The following is a 20,029-nucleotide window of genomic DNA, read 5'->3' as shown; positions in this document are numbered from 1 at the left end:
AGTGAAAAAAAATAAATAGTGTAACAAAAACATGAGTTGTGTTGTTATGACATGTATATTCTGGTGAATGAGGACAGAATATAATTTTCATTTATTCTTCTTCCATGAAGTTCGAATTTGGGAATTTCCAGCAAGACTGTTATGGCGTCGACAAGAAGTATTGTCGAGTACCTCGGCGACCATGAACGTTATCGTTGTGGTTACTGCGGATCCTCGGATACTAATTATTCCCATGGTGAATTGAAAATTATTGCACGATTTCTCGGAAACATTATACAGTCTAATCTTGAAAGTTTAAATGTGTGAATTCTAGAATGTGTTGTCAAGGAAAACATTGTGATATTCCACTGAATTATTCAATGTGATTTGGTGCGAGTGATGCGCGAAATAGAGAAACACCAAAATACGTACTATTAAGTAACATTGACAGTTAGCTCGTCGCTCTGTTTAAAGAAGGATATGATGCTCTATATGTTTTTGTTGTCACAAACGCAAAATGCACGCGACACGGAAGTAAATACAACAATGGTACTCGTGGTCACGACAGTGACGTCATAACCCATGAGCCCCACAACCAAATCATGAAAGTTGATAAATGGTGGGCCTGCAGAGAAATATAATACGAACTGAGTGTTGTTTTTAAGTGGGCACACTTCAAATATCAATTAGGTTGCGAGGAGGATCAAACTTGAGTGTCCAGATTGAAGCAGAGCTAGGCTAATAAGTTTATGTATACCATGCCGTCATATGATTACGTGGTACTTACATTTCCGTGGTATTTTCTAATGACATAGTTTCTCACTAGCCACTCACCAAATCGCACCACCTATCGATTGTTTATGTTCATCAGTCGATCGGCACCTCTCTGAGCAAAAAATGTTCAGACTTTCATCAATTTGCGTTCGTACAGTCATCTACTATTAAAAACTAATGCAACTTTATGTCTAGTACCTAATGCACTTTTTGTGCAATCTTTACAAACATTTTCTATAAACTTATTCAGCTTCAAAGTTTTCCAAACATCGCTCGTCTGCTAGCTGATGTCATCAATAAAAACAATCACGTGACTTAAGGGGGTAATCCCAGCTCTATTTTTTAAACTATGGAAGCCCGATAGGGTCATCTCTTAAGTTGTTTTTTCACTTTTCATTTCACATACCCCCGTTGATCAACTCTACATATCTTATGAACTGGAAATTTATGCTGAAGAAATGTGACTATTGTGTTAATTCTACAAAATCGTTTACTGTATTACAATTTATCAATTTCGTTATTTCTGAAAACCTACATTGCCACTCCCGGATTGGCTGTTCACAACGTGTGAGATTGTGACATGTGCTGTGCGCCCGTAATTTGATCTGTAGGAAATACCACGGAAACATATGACATCACCAGAGTTTGTGCACAATGGCCGCCTGTCGTCCGATACGGACAACAATGAACTTCAGAATGACAAAAAAGTGTTTTATTGACATTAAATGATACAAAGGTATGTCGTCTAACACTATTTTATGTTTATATGACTTGGCAATATGAGGGATCATATTCATAGTCCATGATGCGAGGGTACTGGGACTCTCTATTATCACGGCACGGAAAACATCAGGAAAGCCGAAACGTATTATGCAACTTCACCCTCCACATGGCGGCAAATTGTATGGTACGTTTTATGGCGGCAAAAAATTATTTTCTTACGTTATGGTTACCTTGTATTCAAATGAACAGAAGTTTCAGATGTTTTGGTTAAAAACATGATGATATTATTAATCTGAATGAAATTCCTACATAATTTTTAATATTTAAGCTATTTAGATTCGTTGCTTGTCTCAGTAAACGTTTGACTGTGTCATTTGCTTGTACCGCATGCCACAGTAAGAAAATAGCAATACCGCAATAATAGAGAGTTGCTTCAATTTCTGGGTCAATCGAGGCAAACGGTATTGCCTCGGTCGTATTAAACAAGTTGCAACTATGTGCCACATTATTTGTGACAGAATTGAAGATTAAACATCAGTCAGCTGAAAACATATAAAATGCCAAATGTCAGTAGGCGTTCATCACCCTGATAGCAGCAACATTAACTACCGCGATAATAGAGGGTCCCATGATAATAAGACAACAATTCGTTAAAGAACTGCGCAAGCTTATACACATACTTTGACATACAACCAAACCTAAGCAATGTAAAGGAGCTCCAAACCCAATCATAAAGGATCACAAAGAGTTGTTTGATTGGCAAGTGGTGCCCAAACATTAAGGATTGTGAGGAGTCTTTTTTAAAGCGGTAGATTGTATGCTTGTTGAGATGATACGTATCTAGATCACCCTACAATGAGTTTGACAGTAGTCATTTTGTCCCTTATTGTGTTGTGTGTCATATGATATACAATGGACTTGAACAAAATGTCAAATTATAATTTGTTACTTGTAAAATCACACCTGCTGTTCATTTCACTGTAAGCTGATCCTCCACTGCCCTCATTGCACAAGTTGAAAAAGAAGTCAAAGTTGATTTCAGGTGCCCTTAGAAGGCTGATTTCATGTTGGATCTAGTTACAAAAAGTAAAAGTTAGTTATGAGCCATAGTTACAAAGGTCTTGTATGTTTTCTTCAAGTTTTATTACAAGGGCTATGGAAGCTGATGTGAAGCTCTCTGTAATATTCTTTTGTACTGTGTAGAGAGAAAGCCATGCACAAATTCTGGCTTACATACATTTAAGTTATGTCCAGAAAACTAAAATGACCAAGTTATCATAGAAGTTTGAAAGGGAAATGTGATAGGAAACAATGAGCCAAAATGTGCATGTTCCAACTACATTTCATGTCCTATCCCAATTGTGAGATTGAATCTCATGTTCACTGGATTGTCTGGTTGCAGATTCAATTATATACAGACCGCTGTCACATAGCTGGAATATTACTGAGTGTGTGTAAAACTAAACTCACTCATTCACTCAGCTGCATTTTATGATGTCATTCCCAAGGCCAAACCGTGTTTATGTGTAATGTTCTTGCAACCCTTAGAGCGTCATCATGATTCAAAGAGAACAGCCAGTCAAGGATTATTATTAATAATTATTTGAACATCAGCACTGTTTTGCTCCAGTTAATACCCATTTGAACATTTCTGATAAAGTTTCATGCCAACATTTTAAAATTGGCAATAGAGTCCACATCATATTTAATCCTGGCCTGGCTGTCTTCTCAAAAACAAGATGCTGGTTTTTAAAACCTGAAATATTGTTCTGTCAATAGAACTATGAAATGCCAGTTGCTCTGTGAGCATGATGAGCTGTAAAATTTCATTTCAACTTTGGTAATACTAAAATGTTGGTTGATCAATGTTCCACTGTTACAGGTAATGCTGAACACACCCAACCATATTTCAACATAATGTTACAAAAGCACAAAGTAGCAAGAATTTTGTTTTGTAGGTATGTGGGCTCATTCCATGACAGTACAGGACTATGAAGACCTCATCAACAGAGGCTGGAGGCGGTAAATATAGCATTTCATCTCCACATGCAAGATCAGCTGGTTTTCAGGGAAATTAAACAATGATGCTACATGACATTTTTTATGTTTATCTTATCCCAGTCACTTCTATGTGTATGTAATACAAAACTAAAACTGCAATACACTGATTTGCTCTAAGTAATCTATATATGTGTTTCAGAAATTGTTGCCTGGAATGCATGTGATTGAAGACAATTTATTTGTTTTCCTTTAATTGTGATTATCATTTTTGGAGAATTTTGGAACATGTATAGTTGCTCATGATGTAAACCACTGGATTGTCTGGTCCAAACTCAGTGGTTTAGAGATATCATACAGCTGGGATATTGCTGACAGCAACATAAAGAACAATGTTATCATGCTTCTGAGATGAAAATGTTTCATTAACATATTTCACCGATATATATCCTAGCAACTTTTACAAACTTTATATGGTCCTTTGAAATATCGTGCAAAACAATGTAATGTTGATGAAAAAAATGTGAATAATTATTTTAATCATTTTGTTTCATGTCAGAAGTGGCAAGTACTGCTACAAGCCCACCATGAAGGTGACGTGCTGTCCACACTACACAATCAAACAAGATGCTCCTAATTTCAAAATAACCAAATCCCATAAAAAGGTTATAAAACGGGTGAACAAGTTTCTTATTTATGGAATAAAGAAAAGCGATGAGAGTGATAAAGTAGACGATGAAAGTGAACCATCTGACACACATGTTGGTGAAAATCTTGAACGTTTAGAAAATATATTACCCAGTGACTTAAAACTTAAAGCTGATGGCGTGAAGCTCAAAACAGACTTGAAAGGTTCAAGTTCAAAGATCAGTTCAAAGGGAGATGTCACTGATAAAGGTTCATCATCCGCCATGGCCAGCACAAGCAAACAAGCTGAGCAAAGAAAAGGCAATGGATACAGAAGTTAAACAACCCCATCAACCTCAGCCAGGTACCATTCAAGCTCTGACAGTAGACAGTAATCATCATTTCAACTAGTATCTACTTGCCATTTGGTGAAATGCACAGCAGGGTTATCTCCCCTTGTAGTACCTTTCAATACAAGGTCCGGGTTCAGCTCCTTTTGGTGCAAAGTGCCAACTGTTATATTAATGTTACGGCACAGTCTGTGGCTTTAGCAAAGTGCCAACTGTTATATTAATGTTACGGCACAGTCTGTGGCTTTAGCAAAGTGCCAACTGTTATATTAATGTTACGGCACAGTCTGTGGCTTTAGCAAAGTGCCAACTGTTATATTAATGTTACGGCACAGTCTGTGGCTTTAGCAAAGTGCCAACTGTTATATTAATGTTACGGCACAGTCTGTGGCTTTAGCAAAGTGCCAACTGCTATATTAATGTTACGGCACAGTCTGTGGCTTTAGCAAAGTGCCAACTGTTATATTAATGTTACGGCACAGTCTGTGGCTTTAGCAAAGTGCCAACTGTTATATTAATGTTACGGCACAGTCTGTGGCTTTAGCAAAGTGCCAACTGTTATATTAATGTTACGGCACAGTCTGTGGCTTTAGCAAAGTGCCAACTGTTATATTAATGTTACGGCACAGTCTGTGGCTTTAGCCACGGATTCAAAACCCTAATGATATAAACATTTTTTCTACTCTGGAAAGAACAGTTTATATTAATGCATGGACCAAGACTAAGAGACACTGACAATATAACTGGAATGTATAGACAAAAGAAGAAACTGCTGGTTCATAATGAAATTTAGGCATTCAGTCAATGAAATTTGTCGTAGAAGTAGCCAAAGCAGACTTGCTGGAACAACCTATTTGCTGAACCTGGTTCCAATTATAATCTTTTGTTAGTGGAGTACCTGACTTTACACTACTTGGCAATGACAGGATTTTTCCTTGATAGCTGTAGATGCCGAATACTAGGATGAAAAACATGTTCAGGCAGTAAACTTACCAAGTCTGTACTGAAGTCTAACAAATGGTGACTAATCTTGAGTAATCGGTAAAATATCAGTTCTATGTAGTTTGGTGTTTCTTTTGATGGAGATATGTTTGATATCTTTTCATGAAGGGGGCAGTGGGGTAGCCTAGTGGTTTAACCATTCACTCCTCACACTGAAGACCCATGTTCGATTCCCCACATGGGTACAATGTGTGATGCCCATTTCTGGTGTCCCCCAGCATATTGCTGGAATATTGCTGAAAGCAGCATAAAACTATACTCACTCACTTTTCATGAAACTTGCAGTAAAGTATCCCTTTGATGATCATGAACTATGTGCTTCATACAGCACTGACATGACAGATTTACTGCGACCCCGATATATCGAGATATACGATGATATACCCATATAGAATCATGATTTAAGGCTGTTATACAGGTTCAGGAGCAGACCCAAGTCGGCCTCCAAGTAGAAAGGCCAAGGATATACGCAGGGAGCGGAAACTACAGAAGCTGTCAGACAAGGGAGTGGATGCGGAGGCAGCTGCAGCAGCTGTACAAAGCAAGGTGACGGACAAAACTTCCATCTATAACTATCGGGGTATCACATAATCAACTAATGTACATCTAGCTCACAGAAAAGATCATGGTATGTCATGAGGGACACACAATAATAATCTTATACCCTGGACCTGCACTTTTGTAAGTGAACATATTACCATGTACTTTGTACCGCCACCTTTATCATCTGGTAAATGTCTAAGACATTCATCACATTGTCTGAAGATATGATGGTTGCTCCTTAAAAGGACTACAAAATTTAGATTGCTTTTCGATCTAACCGTGCTGACTTCGGATTTAACCATGCTGACTTCGGATCTAACCATGCTGATATCCTTTTAAAACAAATGTATGTGTTCTTGAAGTTGTTTTGCATATTCCAGAAGCTACAGCGCATGGACTCGGAAATGAAGATGTTAGAGGATTATCTCAATGAACCAGAACAGGCCCCAAGCGTCGCTCACAAACTCCAGGTAGGTGGAGACAACTCTGGGTTATGCTCTTTTCTTCTAAATTATTTGTCAAAAGCACAAGGTTCGAATTTGAAAATATTAAAAATATTACTAGTAGTTTGTTTATCTCCATGACACATTACCTCTACATGTCTGTTGAAAACCACATAAAGCTGCTGAAAACAGTTCTGGGCACTGTTGCACAAAGGGATCTTAGCCCTAAGAAAACGCCCCATAGTATAACATAGGCTTTATGAGTCTTGGCAGTAAGAAAACATCCTGGGCCTCCTTTCACAAAGCACTAAGGTGATCGTAAGTCATTAAGGTAACCTTAGTGCAATGTTAAAGAATGGGAGTTAAGGTTAACCTTAGTAAAGGTTGCTTCGTGAAGGAGCCCCCATACTATAACATAGGCTTTATGAGTCTTGCCAGTAAGAAAACGTCCCATACTATAACATAGGCTTTATGAGTCTTAGCAGTAAGATCCCTTTGCAGGCCAGGTTGTTGTCATTATCCTTGCATATCAAGTGCATCAACTCACTGTTCTATACCCAGGAACCATTCACCTCAACAGCTTCATTCTGGAAGTGATATCGCCATCTTCATCTCTGCTGTCATTCTCTCCTCTGCACAAACTTTCTCTTGCTCATGAAAGTAATTTGATTGGTCAGCGTTTTCAGTGTTGTGCTTCAGTGAAGCTCCGGTATCAAATGTGACCGTGGTATTTATGAGATTAGAACTGAGAAATACCACATGGAATAAACAAGGCTGTATCATGGTGGACCAAGTGACTCATCTGTCCTCTTTCAGATCCGACTTGTGCGATCATCGCCCAAAAGTGAAGAGTTTGTGTCGTCTTTCAAAGCTGCCCACACTGTTTATAGCAATTACCAAATGACCATTCACAAAGACCCACCAGGAAAACCCAATCAGAAACAGTATACACGCTTTTTAGTGGACTCTCCATTACAGGTAATTTTCATGTCAACTTTTTTTTCTTTGTAGACACGACTCGTACTTGTAAACCCCCACTCAAATGACTACAGAACAAGTTTTACTGAATCCCACCAAGTGTTTAAGAAATACCAGATGTCTGTTCACAAAGAAGGCGAAAGTGACTGTAGTAAGCAAAACTTCACGGAATTCTTGGCAAACTCTCCATTGGAGGTAGGAGATCAAACCATGTTACATATTTAGAATATCGTTCCTTTCCTTGCCAAGCTTTTATGCATGCTTTGCCATTATTGTTGATTATTGATGATCTTGCTGTCAGTTAGTGAACCCCCCGGTATAATGTGGACATCGTGTCTAGCGTAGTTTGGGAATCGTTTTATGTAGCTGATGTGTATTGCCTGTTTTCCATTAATTCCTTTCTGTTCTAATTTTTGTATGGTGTCTTTTCAAACAATTTTCAAACTCAGTATTCTAATAGACACATACTGCATACACATATTGTTGTTGTGATGGACACATTCTACATGCACATATTGTCGTAATGAACACATACTGCATTATACTTGCAGCCAATGAGCAGAGATGGAGGCCCTACACAAGGGTACGGATCGTTCCATCAACATTACATCCTCGATGGTAAGATCATCGCAGTCGGCGTCATTGACATCCTTCCTCACTGCATATCATCAGTCTACCTCTACTATGATCCAGAGTACAGCTTCTTGTCCCTGGGGACCTACTCAGCTCTAAGGTAAGACTTCAGTGACTGTTGTATGTTTGCTGGAAAGCAGCATGTCTGTCATGAAGGATTTGTCAAGGAGAATGAGCCCATGTCACTGGCAGTTAAGAGTAAATCACTCCCCAGTTCATGTTCATGAGTTTGTAAGAAATAGTATGTCTGTGTAAAGGTGACATATTTAAACAGGACCAATAAAGATTTAATTTCCAATACCAACGACTTGACGCTCTGAGTTTTGATCACTGGTAAGTATTACATTGATTGTAGTGTTAATGTGCTCTGAAATAATGACATTTAGAGGTTTAGAAAAGCCAAACATTGAAAGACAGAAAGGAATTGAACAATTTGATTGTCAGGAGTGCTTAGTTTGGGATCCTGGATAAGTTCCTGCTCATGTGCATTTGATAAAGTCGTCAAATCAGTTTCGTGTGTAATAGTTTCATTGCTCTATGTAACTGTTCCAATATTATGTAACTTTTTCATTATTATGTAACTGTTTCATTGTATGCAATAGGTTCATTGTTGACTGTAACTTTTTCATTGTTGTACAGTCAAAATCGGCAGCTCGCTGTCCAATCCGGCAAATTGTCAACACTGGCATAAAATCTCAGTCCCGTCGGTCTAGTAAATTTATCATGATTTAAAAGCTCTGCAATCCAGCAGCTGTCAATTCCAGATCTCGGCATGAAATGAGCTGCCCGAACATGTGTTATACAGTAATCAGCGCTCTCTGGTCGTAGGTAACCGTGTCAGCTCTACAATTCGGTACGCTGTCTAAACCAGATCATTTCTTCAGTCCCGACGAGTGCTGGTTTAGACAGCTTCCTCTGTATGTAACTGTTTCATTGTTGTATGTAATGTTCAGAGTTGTTGCATCTTTTGTATCAGGGAGATAGCGTTTGTGCGGGAACTGCAACAGAGGACACCGGAGCTGAGGTTCTACTACATGGGCTTCTACATACACTCCTGTCCCAAGATGAGATACAAGGTAACACATTTCATGATACGACAGACGGACCCATTTGCTAGTCATTCATTTTGCATTGTGGGCATGGGGACAGTTGCCTCCCTTGGGTGTACCAGAAACCTATGATAGTGGATTCATCAGTGTAGTAAACGTCTAACACCTCCATCACATTGATCTTGACACTGTGATATGACAGAAATGTTGTTCGAAGCAACTTTCTCACTCACTCATTTTGAAGTTGGGAAACCAATATAATATAATAAATTTTTACTTACCTCTTATCATCTTATGCATACTTGCCTTACTCTTCGAAAACAGACTGCAGAAGTCGAGATCGAAAGCTTGCTAACCTATTACTCGCGAAGGTGGTTCGATTGAAGACATCCGGGTGACCGGTAAGGTCACGGCTGTTCATCACGTGGCTACGTAAAAAGTCATTCCTTTCTTATTCGTGTGGGCGGTGGGGTAGCCTAATGGTTAAAGCGTTGGCTCGTCACGCCGAAGACCCGGGTTCGAATCCCCACATGGGCACAATGTGTGAAGCCCATTTCTGGTGTCCCCCGCCGTGATGTTGCTGGAATATTGCTAAAAGCGGCGTAAAACCAAACTCAGTCAGTCAGTCAGTCTTATTCGTGGACCGAATCAGACGTGGATTGAGATCTCTATACTTGTAGTATTTTGACTGCTGGTGTTTTTTCCCCTGTGGTCTTTTGTTTTAAGTTTGCTAACTATTGAATAAGGACGTACTCACGGGAGTTGAGTTTGTCATCCATGTTGTTTTTGTTTTTTTCCTTGCTCGCTTGTTTTACTGCTCTCTCGCTTCTCGAGTGGAGTCCGTGGTTTTTGGTTTGTGCTGAGGTATCCTGGACTTGTGTCCTCGTATATCTTTTTTTCCCGTTCCTCCCTCCTACGGTATGGGAGTGAGTCTTCGCGTTTTGTTTTGTTTCCTTCACCTGCATTTGGTGGTGTGTTACTGCCAAAATGGCGGTTCCACGTGATTAGCCAGTTTTGTCAACCAGCGTGGTTTGGGCGGGGTCGTGTTTGCAACGTGTTTGTTTCCGACACTCCTCGCTTTCGTACATGTTTTCCCCTGTCGCTTATGAATAATTTTTTTGTTCTGCTTGCGTTTTAGCACACTTTATGCCACAACCTCATTGCATAAAGTGTAACGGTCTCAAGTCGTACAAGGACCCGCACTCTCGGTGTTTAAATTGCACTTCTCAGTGCACTTGGGACTCCAGGTGTTCGGAGTGTGATTTGTTATCCCTTGACTTCTTCAAGGCTTACCTGCGTGTAACTAAGAAGAGACTTACGCAACAGAGACTACGTAAGAGAATGTCGTCTACCCCTGTAGAGGACTTGGAGGGGCAGCCTTTTCCCTCGTCTACCCTGAGATCGTCTGGCGCACCTACTAGTGCGCCTTCGAGTTCGTCACCATTGAACGCAACGCTCAGTGTGTCAACCGAGGTTTTTTGTCAGCGTTATGGGGATGGACCCTTCTCTCAACGGCGCACCTGTTGGACAGGGCGCACTCATGGGACAGACTGTACCTGTTGGACAAATCGTACCTATACCCGGCGGCGCATCTACCGGCAGTGGTGCACCTGTTCAGACTGGCGCACAACAACAGTTGTCTACTCAGCCGTGGCTGACCGAACCAGATGGGGTTTTATCAGCCAGGTGTGACTCAACAAGTGGGGAATTACCCAGCTGTGTTCCAGAATTTTGGTATACCTATTCAAGGTTTTGACCCGAGTGTCATATATAATTTTTGTGAACTCGATGTTTAACCAGTCGCATCAACACACCCAGATGAGACCTCCAGCCCCTCCTGGGCCAGCTGTTCTGTATTCATCATCCCCTCAACCGTCTCGTCCCTTAACGCCTGACGTGGTTGTTCAGTCTACTCCTCAACTACCTCTGATCGGTCGTCACGGTCGTCAAAAAGGGACAATAAGGGTTCTAGGCGTACTGACAGGAGTAGGTCTCCTTTAGGCTCGCCTTGCTCCGAGAAAGATTTCTGTCCAGATTACGAGGAAACTTTGGACGATCTGGAGATAACGGACCCATCTCAAACCGAGATGCATTTAGCCATGGAGGCTGTTTTTGATTGGATGGCAGATAGACTTCAGACTTCTTGCCCTTCTCCAGTGGCCGGAGTGGATAAGAAGCTTACTATCTGGGATTCACCAGATCTTTGTCTTCCACCTCACCCTATTGTCCGGGATTTGGTTGATTCTCTTGATGAGGAGTTTGCCATAACTTTAGGGCAGCTAAAGCGCACAAAGGTGATTATCCTATTCACTCGTTGGACTTTTCTGACCAGGCCGCAGTTCACGATGAGGAGTTGGATCTTCTCTCATCTACTCATATCGGGTTCCTGACTCCAAGTTGGCTGCTATTGACACTGAATTGAAAAGAATGTTACGTTGCTTGTCTGCCTTGGCCTCTGCTACTGAGGCTATTTCTAAGGATTTGGAAGAAGATAATGTTTCCAAGATCGACCATCTCACGTCGATGATGAGATGGCAATCTCGCACTTTGGGTGACATTGCTGGTCATGTTCGATGGGCGTTGGCTAATACCACAGCAGTGAGACGGTCTGGCTTTCTCTTGGCGTGTACTTGGGAACTGGAGTTTACAAGAAAGTTGCTTCGTCAGCCCTTTTCCACTAGATGCCTGTTCAACGATTCCATTAGGGGGATCTATAAGGAACACTAATCCTTTACAACTACAGAGATAGCACTCAAATCCTTTCGAGCCGTTTGTAAAACAAATCAAGCACCCAAGGCCAACTCCTGCATTGGCAAGCGTACTTGTGTCCATCGGGCTGGCAGATTCAGGCAAGCCAAGGGACGACCTACCACTGGTGACTCTGGCAAGAGGGGCAAACCCCAGCCGTCACCAAACCACAGTATAAACGCTGTTGAGGCGTCGGACATCCACGACTGGGACCTCCCACCCCCAGTCGTCCAGATCCATCCCACACCTGTAGGCGGGAGACTGGGGATCTTCTGGCCCAATTGGACATTTCTGGAAGATCCTTTTGTTGTCAACATACTGAAAATAGGGTACCAACTTCCCTTAAGCAGTCAGCCGCATCTGACCAACCTGCCTCGGTCAAGCGTTTATTCCTCGGCTCAACATCAGCAAATAGCAGAAAATATCCAGATTTTGCTCAACAAAAGGGCCATCGAACTTGTGCAGGATGCCAACAACCACCCGGGGTTTTATTCGCCGATCTTCCTGATCCCCAAGAAAAACACCAACAAAATGAGAATGATCCACAATATGGCTGTGTTCAACAACCTTTACCTCTTGGATCCTCCTCATTTTCGACTGATTTCATTGGACCAGCATCGGTCCAAGGTGTCACCAGGAGACTGGTTTGTCAGCCTAGATATACAGGATGCGTACCTGCACATACCAATTTTCAAACCACACAGGAAGTACCTCCGTTTTTACTTCAATGGCCAGCATTTCCAATGGCTGGTACTCCTGTTTGGAATTTCTTTGGCCCGTGGCTGTTCACATGCATCACAGCTCCAATTACTCGTTACCTTCATCTGCGGGGAATAGAATTCAGTCCTTACATAGACAGTTGTCTCATGAATCACTGGGATCGTCAAAGGCTTGTCCGACAGAAGGAATACACTCTCCGATTGTTCCTCCATTTGGGATGGCTGATAAATTGGGAGAAGACGCACCTGGAGCCGTCTCAGAGACTCACCTTCATAGGAGGACTTTTCCTCACCGATCAGGACAAGCTCAGAATCCCCCCCGACAGGTGGGTGAAGATATTGGTCTGCATCCACAAGGGTTTGACCCAGGTTCTTAAGTTGAGAGATTGGCAAGCCATTCTAGGTCTATTGACATCAGCGCAGGACCTCACGATCAGGGGGAGGCTCATGCTTCGACCTATCCAAAGGTTTTTGAAACTATTCATAGAAGCCGACGATCTCAGAACCAGCATTCCACTACCGTTGCATCTGCACCAGTACCTTCGCTGGTGGACTCGACCGTTGAACGTCTGCTACGGTGTCTGTTTGAGGGAATTCTCCCCCGACCAGGAACTCGTTGTGGACGCCTCAATGCAGGGTTGGGGAGCACACCTAAGCGGCCACACGGTCTCGGGGCTGTGGTCAGCAGAGCAAAAAGTCTGGCACATCAACAGCTTGGAACTGCAAGCGGTGATCCTCGCAGTGTCTCATTGGCAGAAATTCCTCGCAGGATCCAACCTTCTCATCGCATCGGACAATGCGACAGTGGTTTGGGTGATACACAATCAGGGGACGACTGGCTCCCGGCGCCTTCTCGATCAGGCGTTCCAGTTATTCAGGATTCTGGATCGAGCTCAGATCACGGTTCGAGCAAGACACATTCCCGGTTGTAAGAATGTTCTGGCAGATGCTCTCTCCAGACCCGGCAAACCATCACCCACAGAATGGATGCTTCATCCGGAGGCTTTCGCTCTCGTTCGCCAGTCCCCGTACAGGCCCATGTTAGACTTGTTCGCCACCAGCCAGAGCAATCAACTTCCGGTCTATGGGTCTCCTGTCCTGGACCCAACCATGTGGGCAGTAGACGCCCTGTCTCTATCTTGGGAAAATCTCGATGCCTATGCCTTCCCGCCTCCTGTACTCCTAACAGAGGTTGTTGCAAAGATAAGACAAACCACTCGACTGATACTGCTTTTGGTCGCGCCTTGGTGGCCTGAGAGGGGGTGGTTCCCCGAACTAAGGCGTCTCGCCAACGCAAACCCAGTTCGTCTGCCCGGGTGGAGAAATCTTCTGCGGCACCCTCACAGCAGGCAACTTCACCCAGACCCGGAGAGGTTCAATCTTTGCGTTTGGGTCATCTGCAGAGGACCTTGAGGGCTAAAGGTTATTTGGATGGTGTGTCTAGAATTATCTCACAAACCCATCGACTTTCGACGAGGGGACTTTATGATGACAAATGGCTTACTTTTGAACGGTTCTGTTCATCCCGTACTGTGAGACCATTGACAGCCTCCCCTCAATTTTTGGCGGAATTTCTCCTCCATTTGTGGAATTCTCTTCATCTCAAAGGAGGCACCATCGCGACTTACCTCTCGGCCATCAACTCTGTTTTAGCGGTGAAAACGAATGAACGGGTGTCCAAGATCCCTGAGTTGCAGGTTGTTGAAAGCCTTCAAGCTTGAGGACCAGAAGGTGAAGTTTCGTCCGCCAGCTTGGGACCTCAACTAGTGTTAGGAATTGGTTTAAATCTGGCAATTGATGATTGGTTCATTACAACCGATCAATCATCGAAAATAATTGGTTAGCGTCATTTATCAAATTTTCCTGGATATGTTTGTTAATGCACAAAAGATAAAGAAAAAAACATGTAGTTCTTTCGTTTTCTTTGCAAATTGCACAAAATGCATTTGCAAATTTCACATCTTTAAAGGAGGACCAGCATGTTAGGAACATGAATTTCATGGAGTCTTTAAGATAAATTCAATCATGAATTGGAAGAGCTTGTAGTGCTAATAAAATCTAACAGACAAAACCGACCTTGTGAAAAATATTGTTATTGCAAACAAGTGTTCCAAAATTGATTGTGTTTGATTATGAGAAAACATGATCGATTGCTTGTTCATTTTGTCATTGCGACCAATCTTCGATTATTTCAATTAATCGGACCACCACTAACCTCAACGTTGTCCTACAACACTTACGAGGTGCCCCGCATGAACCTTTAGGCCAGGCGTCTTTGACCTGTTATCCAGAAAGACAGTCTTTCTCTTAGCATCAGCCACAGCTGCGAGGGTTAGTGAGATTCACGCCCTAGACGTCATGAGAATCCACTTTGAACAGTCTCGTCATGGTGCTGTCCATTTGGATCTCTTATGGGACTTCGTGGCTAAGAATCAATTAACGGGGCAACCAGACCTCTCCTCTGTGGTAGGGAATGAGGAGGCAGACGAACTCTCCCTTTGTCCAATGAGAGCTTTGAGAGAGTACATTTCCAGATTGTCTCCCAGACAGAGGGCGAGGAAACGTTTATTCATCCCTCTGTCGGCAGGCTCCAAGGGGGAGGTCAACAGGAACACTGTAGCCCTCTGGTTACGGACAACAATCATCAATGCCTACGAGGCGTCCGGGTTACCTCATCCCAAGCCGAATAACCCTCATAAAATTCGTGCTTTGGCTTCCACAATGGCTCTTCATAGGAATTGTTCAATTCCTACCATTATGGAGGGCTGTTATTTGAAGTCTAACACTGTTTTCGCCAGCCATTATCTTCGAGACGTGGCAGTCGAGGATGTTGAAGGAATTCAGAGTTTTGGACCTCTTGTGGTCGCTCAACAGCTGACGCGTCCTTCTACTCACTAAGGTACGAGGCTTTGTTCTCTTCCTTTGGAGTATGGTGACCTATGTATAGGGACAATCGTGATAGTGCCTCACCTATTGTTCCCTTTACTTGCTTCACTTTCATGGTCTTTGTTTTGCTTGCAGACCCCCAAGCATTCACTGTTCCATACATCTGATCTGCTGGTCTATTTGGGTGAACAGCGGTTAGAACGTCCCACCTTCCAGGGCTGTCAGATAAGATGCATAAGATGATAAGAGATAAGTAAACATTTTGGTAAAATCTAAGTATTTTAGATATTTACATACTTACCTCTTATCATCAAGTCTGAAGCCCGCCCGAGACATCTCTACCTCCCTGCTATCATCGTTCTACCCTTCGTTCTATACGAAAGGAATGACTTTTCACGTAGCCACGTGATGGACTGCCGTGACCTTACCGGTCACCCGGATGTCTTCAATCGAACCACCTTCGCTAGTATAGGTTAGCAAGTTTTCGATCTCAACTTCCATAGTCTGTTTCGAAGAGGAAGGCAAGTATGCATAAGATGATAAGAGGTAAGTATGTAAATATCTAAAATACCAATTTTGTGACTTTGCATTCATTATCTTGGCAGTTGGCATGTACAATCAATGATTAATTTGTGGTGAAAAACAATCCAGTGATAAATAAGAAAAACATTTCTACCACAAGAAAATATTGACCTAGTCAGACATTTCGGATGTAATAAGTGCCACAAAGCTGTTTTGTATCAATGGAACAAACAGATTGTAGTGAGTGTGCTTTTACACTGCTACTAGTATTTCATTAATATCAGATCCATGAAGATCCGGGTTAGAATTGATCTTCAGTAACCCATGCTTGTTATAAGAGGCAACTAATGGGATCGGGTGATGAGGCTCGTTGACTTGGTTGACACATGTCATTGTATCCCAGGGCCTAGATTTTCGAAGCTCTCTTAGCACTAAGATCGTCGTAAGTGCCATTCATTAACATTAATTTACGACTATCTTAGCACTAAGAGAGTTTCGAAAATCTAGGCCCAGTTGCGTAGAATGATGCTCATGCTGTTGATCACTGGATTGTCTGGTCCAGACTCGATTATTTACAAACCGCCTCCATATAGCTGGAATATTTCATAGTGCAGCGTTAAACGACAAACCAACCAATCAGGTGACCACAGACAGGCTTTACACATCGTGATTGTCAGGCATAGTTTTAAGTGACCTACTGTTGTCTCAGACAGACTAGCTGTACAGATGTGATGCTGTTGTTTCAGACAGACTAGCTGTACAGATGTGATGCTGTTGTTTCAGGGTCAGTACTTTCCTTCCTACCTGGCTTGTCCGGAGGCCTACACCTGGGTCCCCATCGACAAATGTCGGCCCAAGCTGGATGCAAGTCACTATGCCCGACTAGAAGAGGATGGTGTAGGTGGGTAATGTGAGGTCTAGTTCAGATAGTGTAGTTGGGTGTATGTTGTCTCACAGTCCTTACCTGGCAACAGAATTATAGAGTAACCAGCGACAGTTTATATCAGTGATAGAATGCTATCACTTGCTGGGAGTTGCTCATTATGTAGTTACAATCTTCAATTTAACTGAGTGTTAGATGTACTTTCTATTTGTTGAAATAAGCTAATTGTAGGTAGAGAGACAGGAGAAAATTTAGGCGAAAATGTGTTTTTCCATGTGGTAAACCTTGGTGATTGGACTTTGAAATTATATGGCGAGGCGAAGCTTGCTGTGCTCAACAGAGTGGTGTTGTGGGATCAACATTTGTCCAGGTGTTTCTGCACACATGGAACCATTATCCAATCCAGTAAATAGAACAGATCCTGAACACAACAAAATCATGAAGACCATGTGATGTCGAGGGACTGAGAAGAGGAGAGGTTCATGTGTTGTTTGTGTTGCAGAGGACGACAATGGCAACATTGACCTGGACCGTGTACTGGTTCTCTACGACTCCGAGGCCATGCCATACGAGGTGTACAGTTTCCTGAAACCCAACGATGAGGCGGAAGTGAAGGAGTACGCCATGTTAGCGGGGAAGACGTGTGCAGAACGGATGTTGCTGTTCAGGAAGTAGAACCTAGGGAGAGAAAGCAGGCTGCAGGATCACACTGATGTATGGGTGGCGATCGAAGTGTGTCCTTTATACATGCAGATGGCAGTCTTGAAGTGGTCTTTGTACGTACAGGTGCTTGTATTGATATGTCCTCTGTATATACAGGTGACTGCTTCTATGACCTCCGTATGTACAGGTGAGTGCTTCTATATGACCTCCGTATGTACAGGTGACTATCTCGATATGTGCTCTGTATGTACAGGTGACTGCTTCTATATGACCTCCGTATGTACAGGTGACTATCTCGATATGTGCTCTGTATGAACAGGTGGCTATCTTCATATGTTACCTGTATGCACGAGGTAGTCACAGTATGTGTTCTGTATGCATAGAAGGCTATCATAATGTGTGTTCTGTATACTAGGGTGATTGTGTGTTGGAGCAGTGGGTTCACCAAGCATAGTGCAGTGTTGTAGGTCACTCCCTGGTCTTGACTGCTGTCATTCTCTTGCTGCAATATGGCAGTGTGACAAACTGCCTAACTCACTCATTCAGAAACCATAGACAACTATTGCTACTAGTCCTTTTCATGTATTACTTGAGAAAATGATGCTTGTAATTACCAGCAATGAAATTGCACTTCATGGCTTTGTCTGTGTCAAACATTAGAGAAACTTACAGTTGTGCTTCTCCGAACTCATTGAAACAACTCTATATTTATACCTGATGCAATTTTTTCTGATGTTTGGTGTTCTTGGAGTATCGATCCATTTCCATTCACTGATTTGCTTGTATAGAAGTAGTGTACATATTTCAGTATCGACAATTTGATACTCATACCACACCAGGTATTGTGTGATCTCAGAGTATCTTTTGTATTTAATGTGTATTGGATGTTGATGACATGCAGTTGTACATGTAGAGGCCACTGTGATGGGACCCTATTTAATGCTTTGCTAGACTAGGCTACAGAAATGGATTTTATGTCAACACAAGGCTGTGATTTTTAGTGAAAAGTGTCTAACACTTCACTAACCATTTGTTAATTTAGATTTTCATGTTCAAATTACAAGCAGCAGAGAAGATATTATTTAACATATTTAGGAGAAACTGAAGCTTTCGTTGTTTGTTGTCTGGTTATCCTTGGATTGTGAACATTTTCCTTTTACTTAAGCATTGTTAGAATTGATTTGTTAAGCCTAAGAAGTAATTTGTCCCTTATGAAATTGACACTATTAAATCGAATTTTGGACTACATTTGTGTATTTTCACTTGTAAATATTGTGATGAACATGATGGAAGTAATATTGTGATGAACATGATGGAAGTAATATTGTGTGGCTGTTAGCTTCTCTTGTAATAACTGGACGTTTGGTCAAAGTGTGTCAAGGATTTGTGTGTCTCCAAACAGAAGTTTTTCAAGAGAATTATCAACCGTTTCTGTAAACACCAGATTTGCCATACAAAGCACCAGGGATACTTCAGTAACTGATAATCATACACAGTAAGCTAATATCACAGTCATGCAGTAGTGAGTGAACTTTGATGAAACAACCATCTCCATGGTATGGACTGTCATGTGGTTTGCTTAGCTCCATCTCCATGGTACTACGGGTACATACCTCCTCCACACTACTGTTCTTTGAAAGAAGGTATGGACTGTCATGTGGTTTGCTGGCTTTGTCTTGAAAATGACAGATTCGTCTAGATGTGTCATCACTACTTACACTGGACACCTGCTGGGACTGTAGGACATCTTGTTTCTTTATTCCTTTTGTTAATGGTTTGTTAAGTTGGTCACCCAGTGGCAGACATAATCACTGAGAGTCTGAGTGTGCGTTCTTGTTGTGGATAACTTATTGTGTAGTTATGTGATGGCAGTGGCTGGCTGTGTTGTTGTTAGTTCGAACCCCAAAAGATTTTATAGTCAGTCATGGATCAGTCACATTGTCCATGTCCTGGCATCTGGACGATGCAAGCTGCTGATGACACTGCAGTGTTAGTGATGACACTGCTGTGTTAGTGTCATGTGCAACAGCCATTTGTTGCCGGCAATTCATTGTAGTCAACTTGTCAAGGACTCAAGGGCTACTGACATTGACGGCCATTACACTTAAACAGTTCTCCGTTGTGTGATTTTAGTACTACTCTGTCCAGCAGGACACACTATGGCCTCTGAGGATCAAAGTCCGGAACAAAGACAGACATTTCTAAGGCTGATCAGTCAGTTGTTTTGTTGTATTTTATGTGACGAATTATACAGATAATTAATCCAGTGTCATTTATGACATGGACTATGCCTTATGCATAAAGCTGAGAGCTACTTAAAAGAGCAACATTTGACACAGTATGTCTATAATAATCTCCGACAGTTGTTCAGGCTATGTGCAGAAAGGATATATGTGCAGATTTAATAACTTTGATTTTTTTGTTTGAAACACCTTTACCTGATGTAAACAGGTGGCTTGGTTTTCTTAGGCTGAACAAATTACTGTGCAGGGTTGCGTCCCTTTATCAG

At 42.0% G+C, this 20,029-nt stretch overlaps 1 protein-coding gene across 1 annotated transcript; it reads left to right on the top strand.

Moving 5' to 3' along the window:
• Nucleotides 1-129: 129 nt before the first annotated feature.
• Nucleotides 130-18,768, top strand: LOC124259335 (arginyl-tRNA--protein transferase 1-like). Its single transcript, XM_046693458.1, is given in 12 exon segments — nucleotides 130-235; nucleotides 3,435-3,498; nucleotides 4,034-4,330; nucleotides 4,332-4,465; nucleotides 5,872-5,999; nucleotides 6,377-6,466; nucleotides 7,256-7,417; nucleotides 7,451-7,612; nucleotides 7,969-8,150; nucleotides 9,027-9,126; nucleotides 16,758-16,875; nucleotides 17,360-18,768. Coding segments are annotated over 12 exon segments (1,704 nt in total). The 5' UTR covers nucleotides 130-141; the 3' UTR covers nucleotides 17,533-18,768.
• Nucleotides 18,769-20,029: the final 1,261 nt, after the last annotated feature.

This window comes from Haliotis rubra, unplaced genomic scaffold (assembly GCF_003918875.1).
Source record: "Haliotis rubra isolate DU_JTF1 unplaced genomic scaffold, ASM391887v1 Scf719, whole genome shotgun sequence".
NCBI classification, from domain to species: Eukaryota; Metazoa; Mollusca; class Gastropoda; order Lepetellida; family Haliotidae; genus Haliotis; species Haliotis rubra.
Note: the sequence above shows the minus strand (reverse complement) of the source record. Positions and strands in the feature narration are given on the sequence as shown.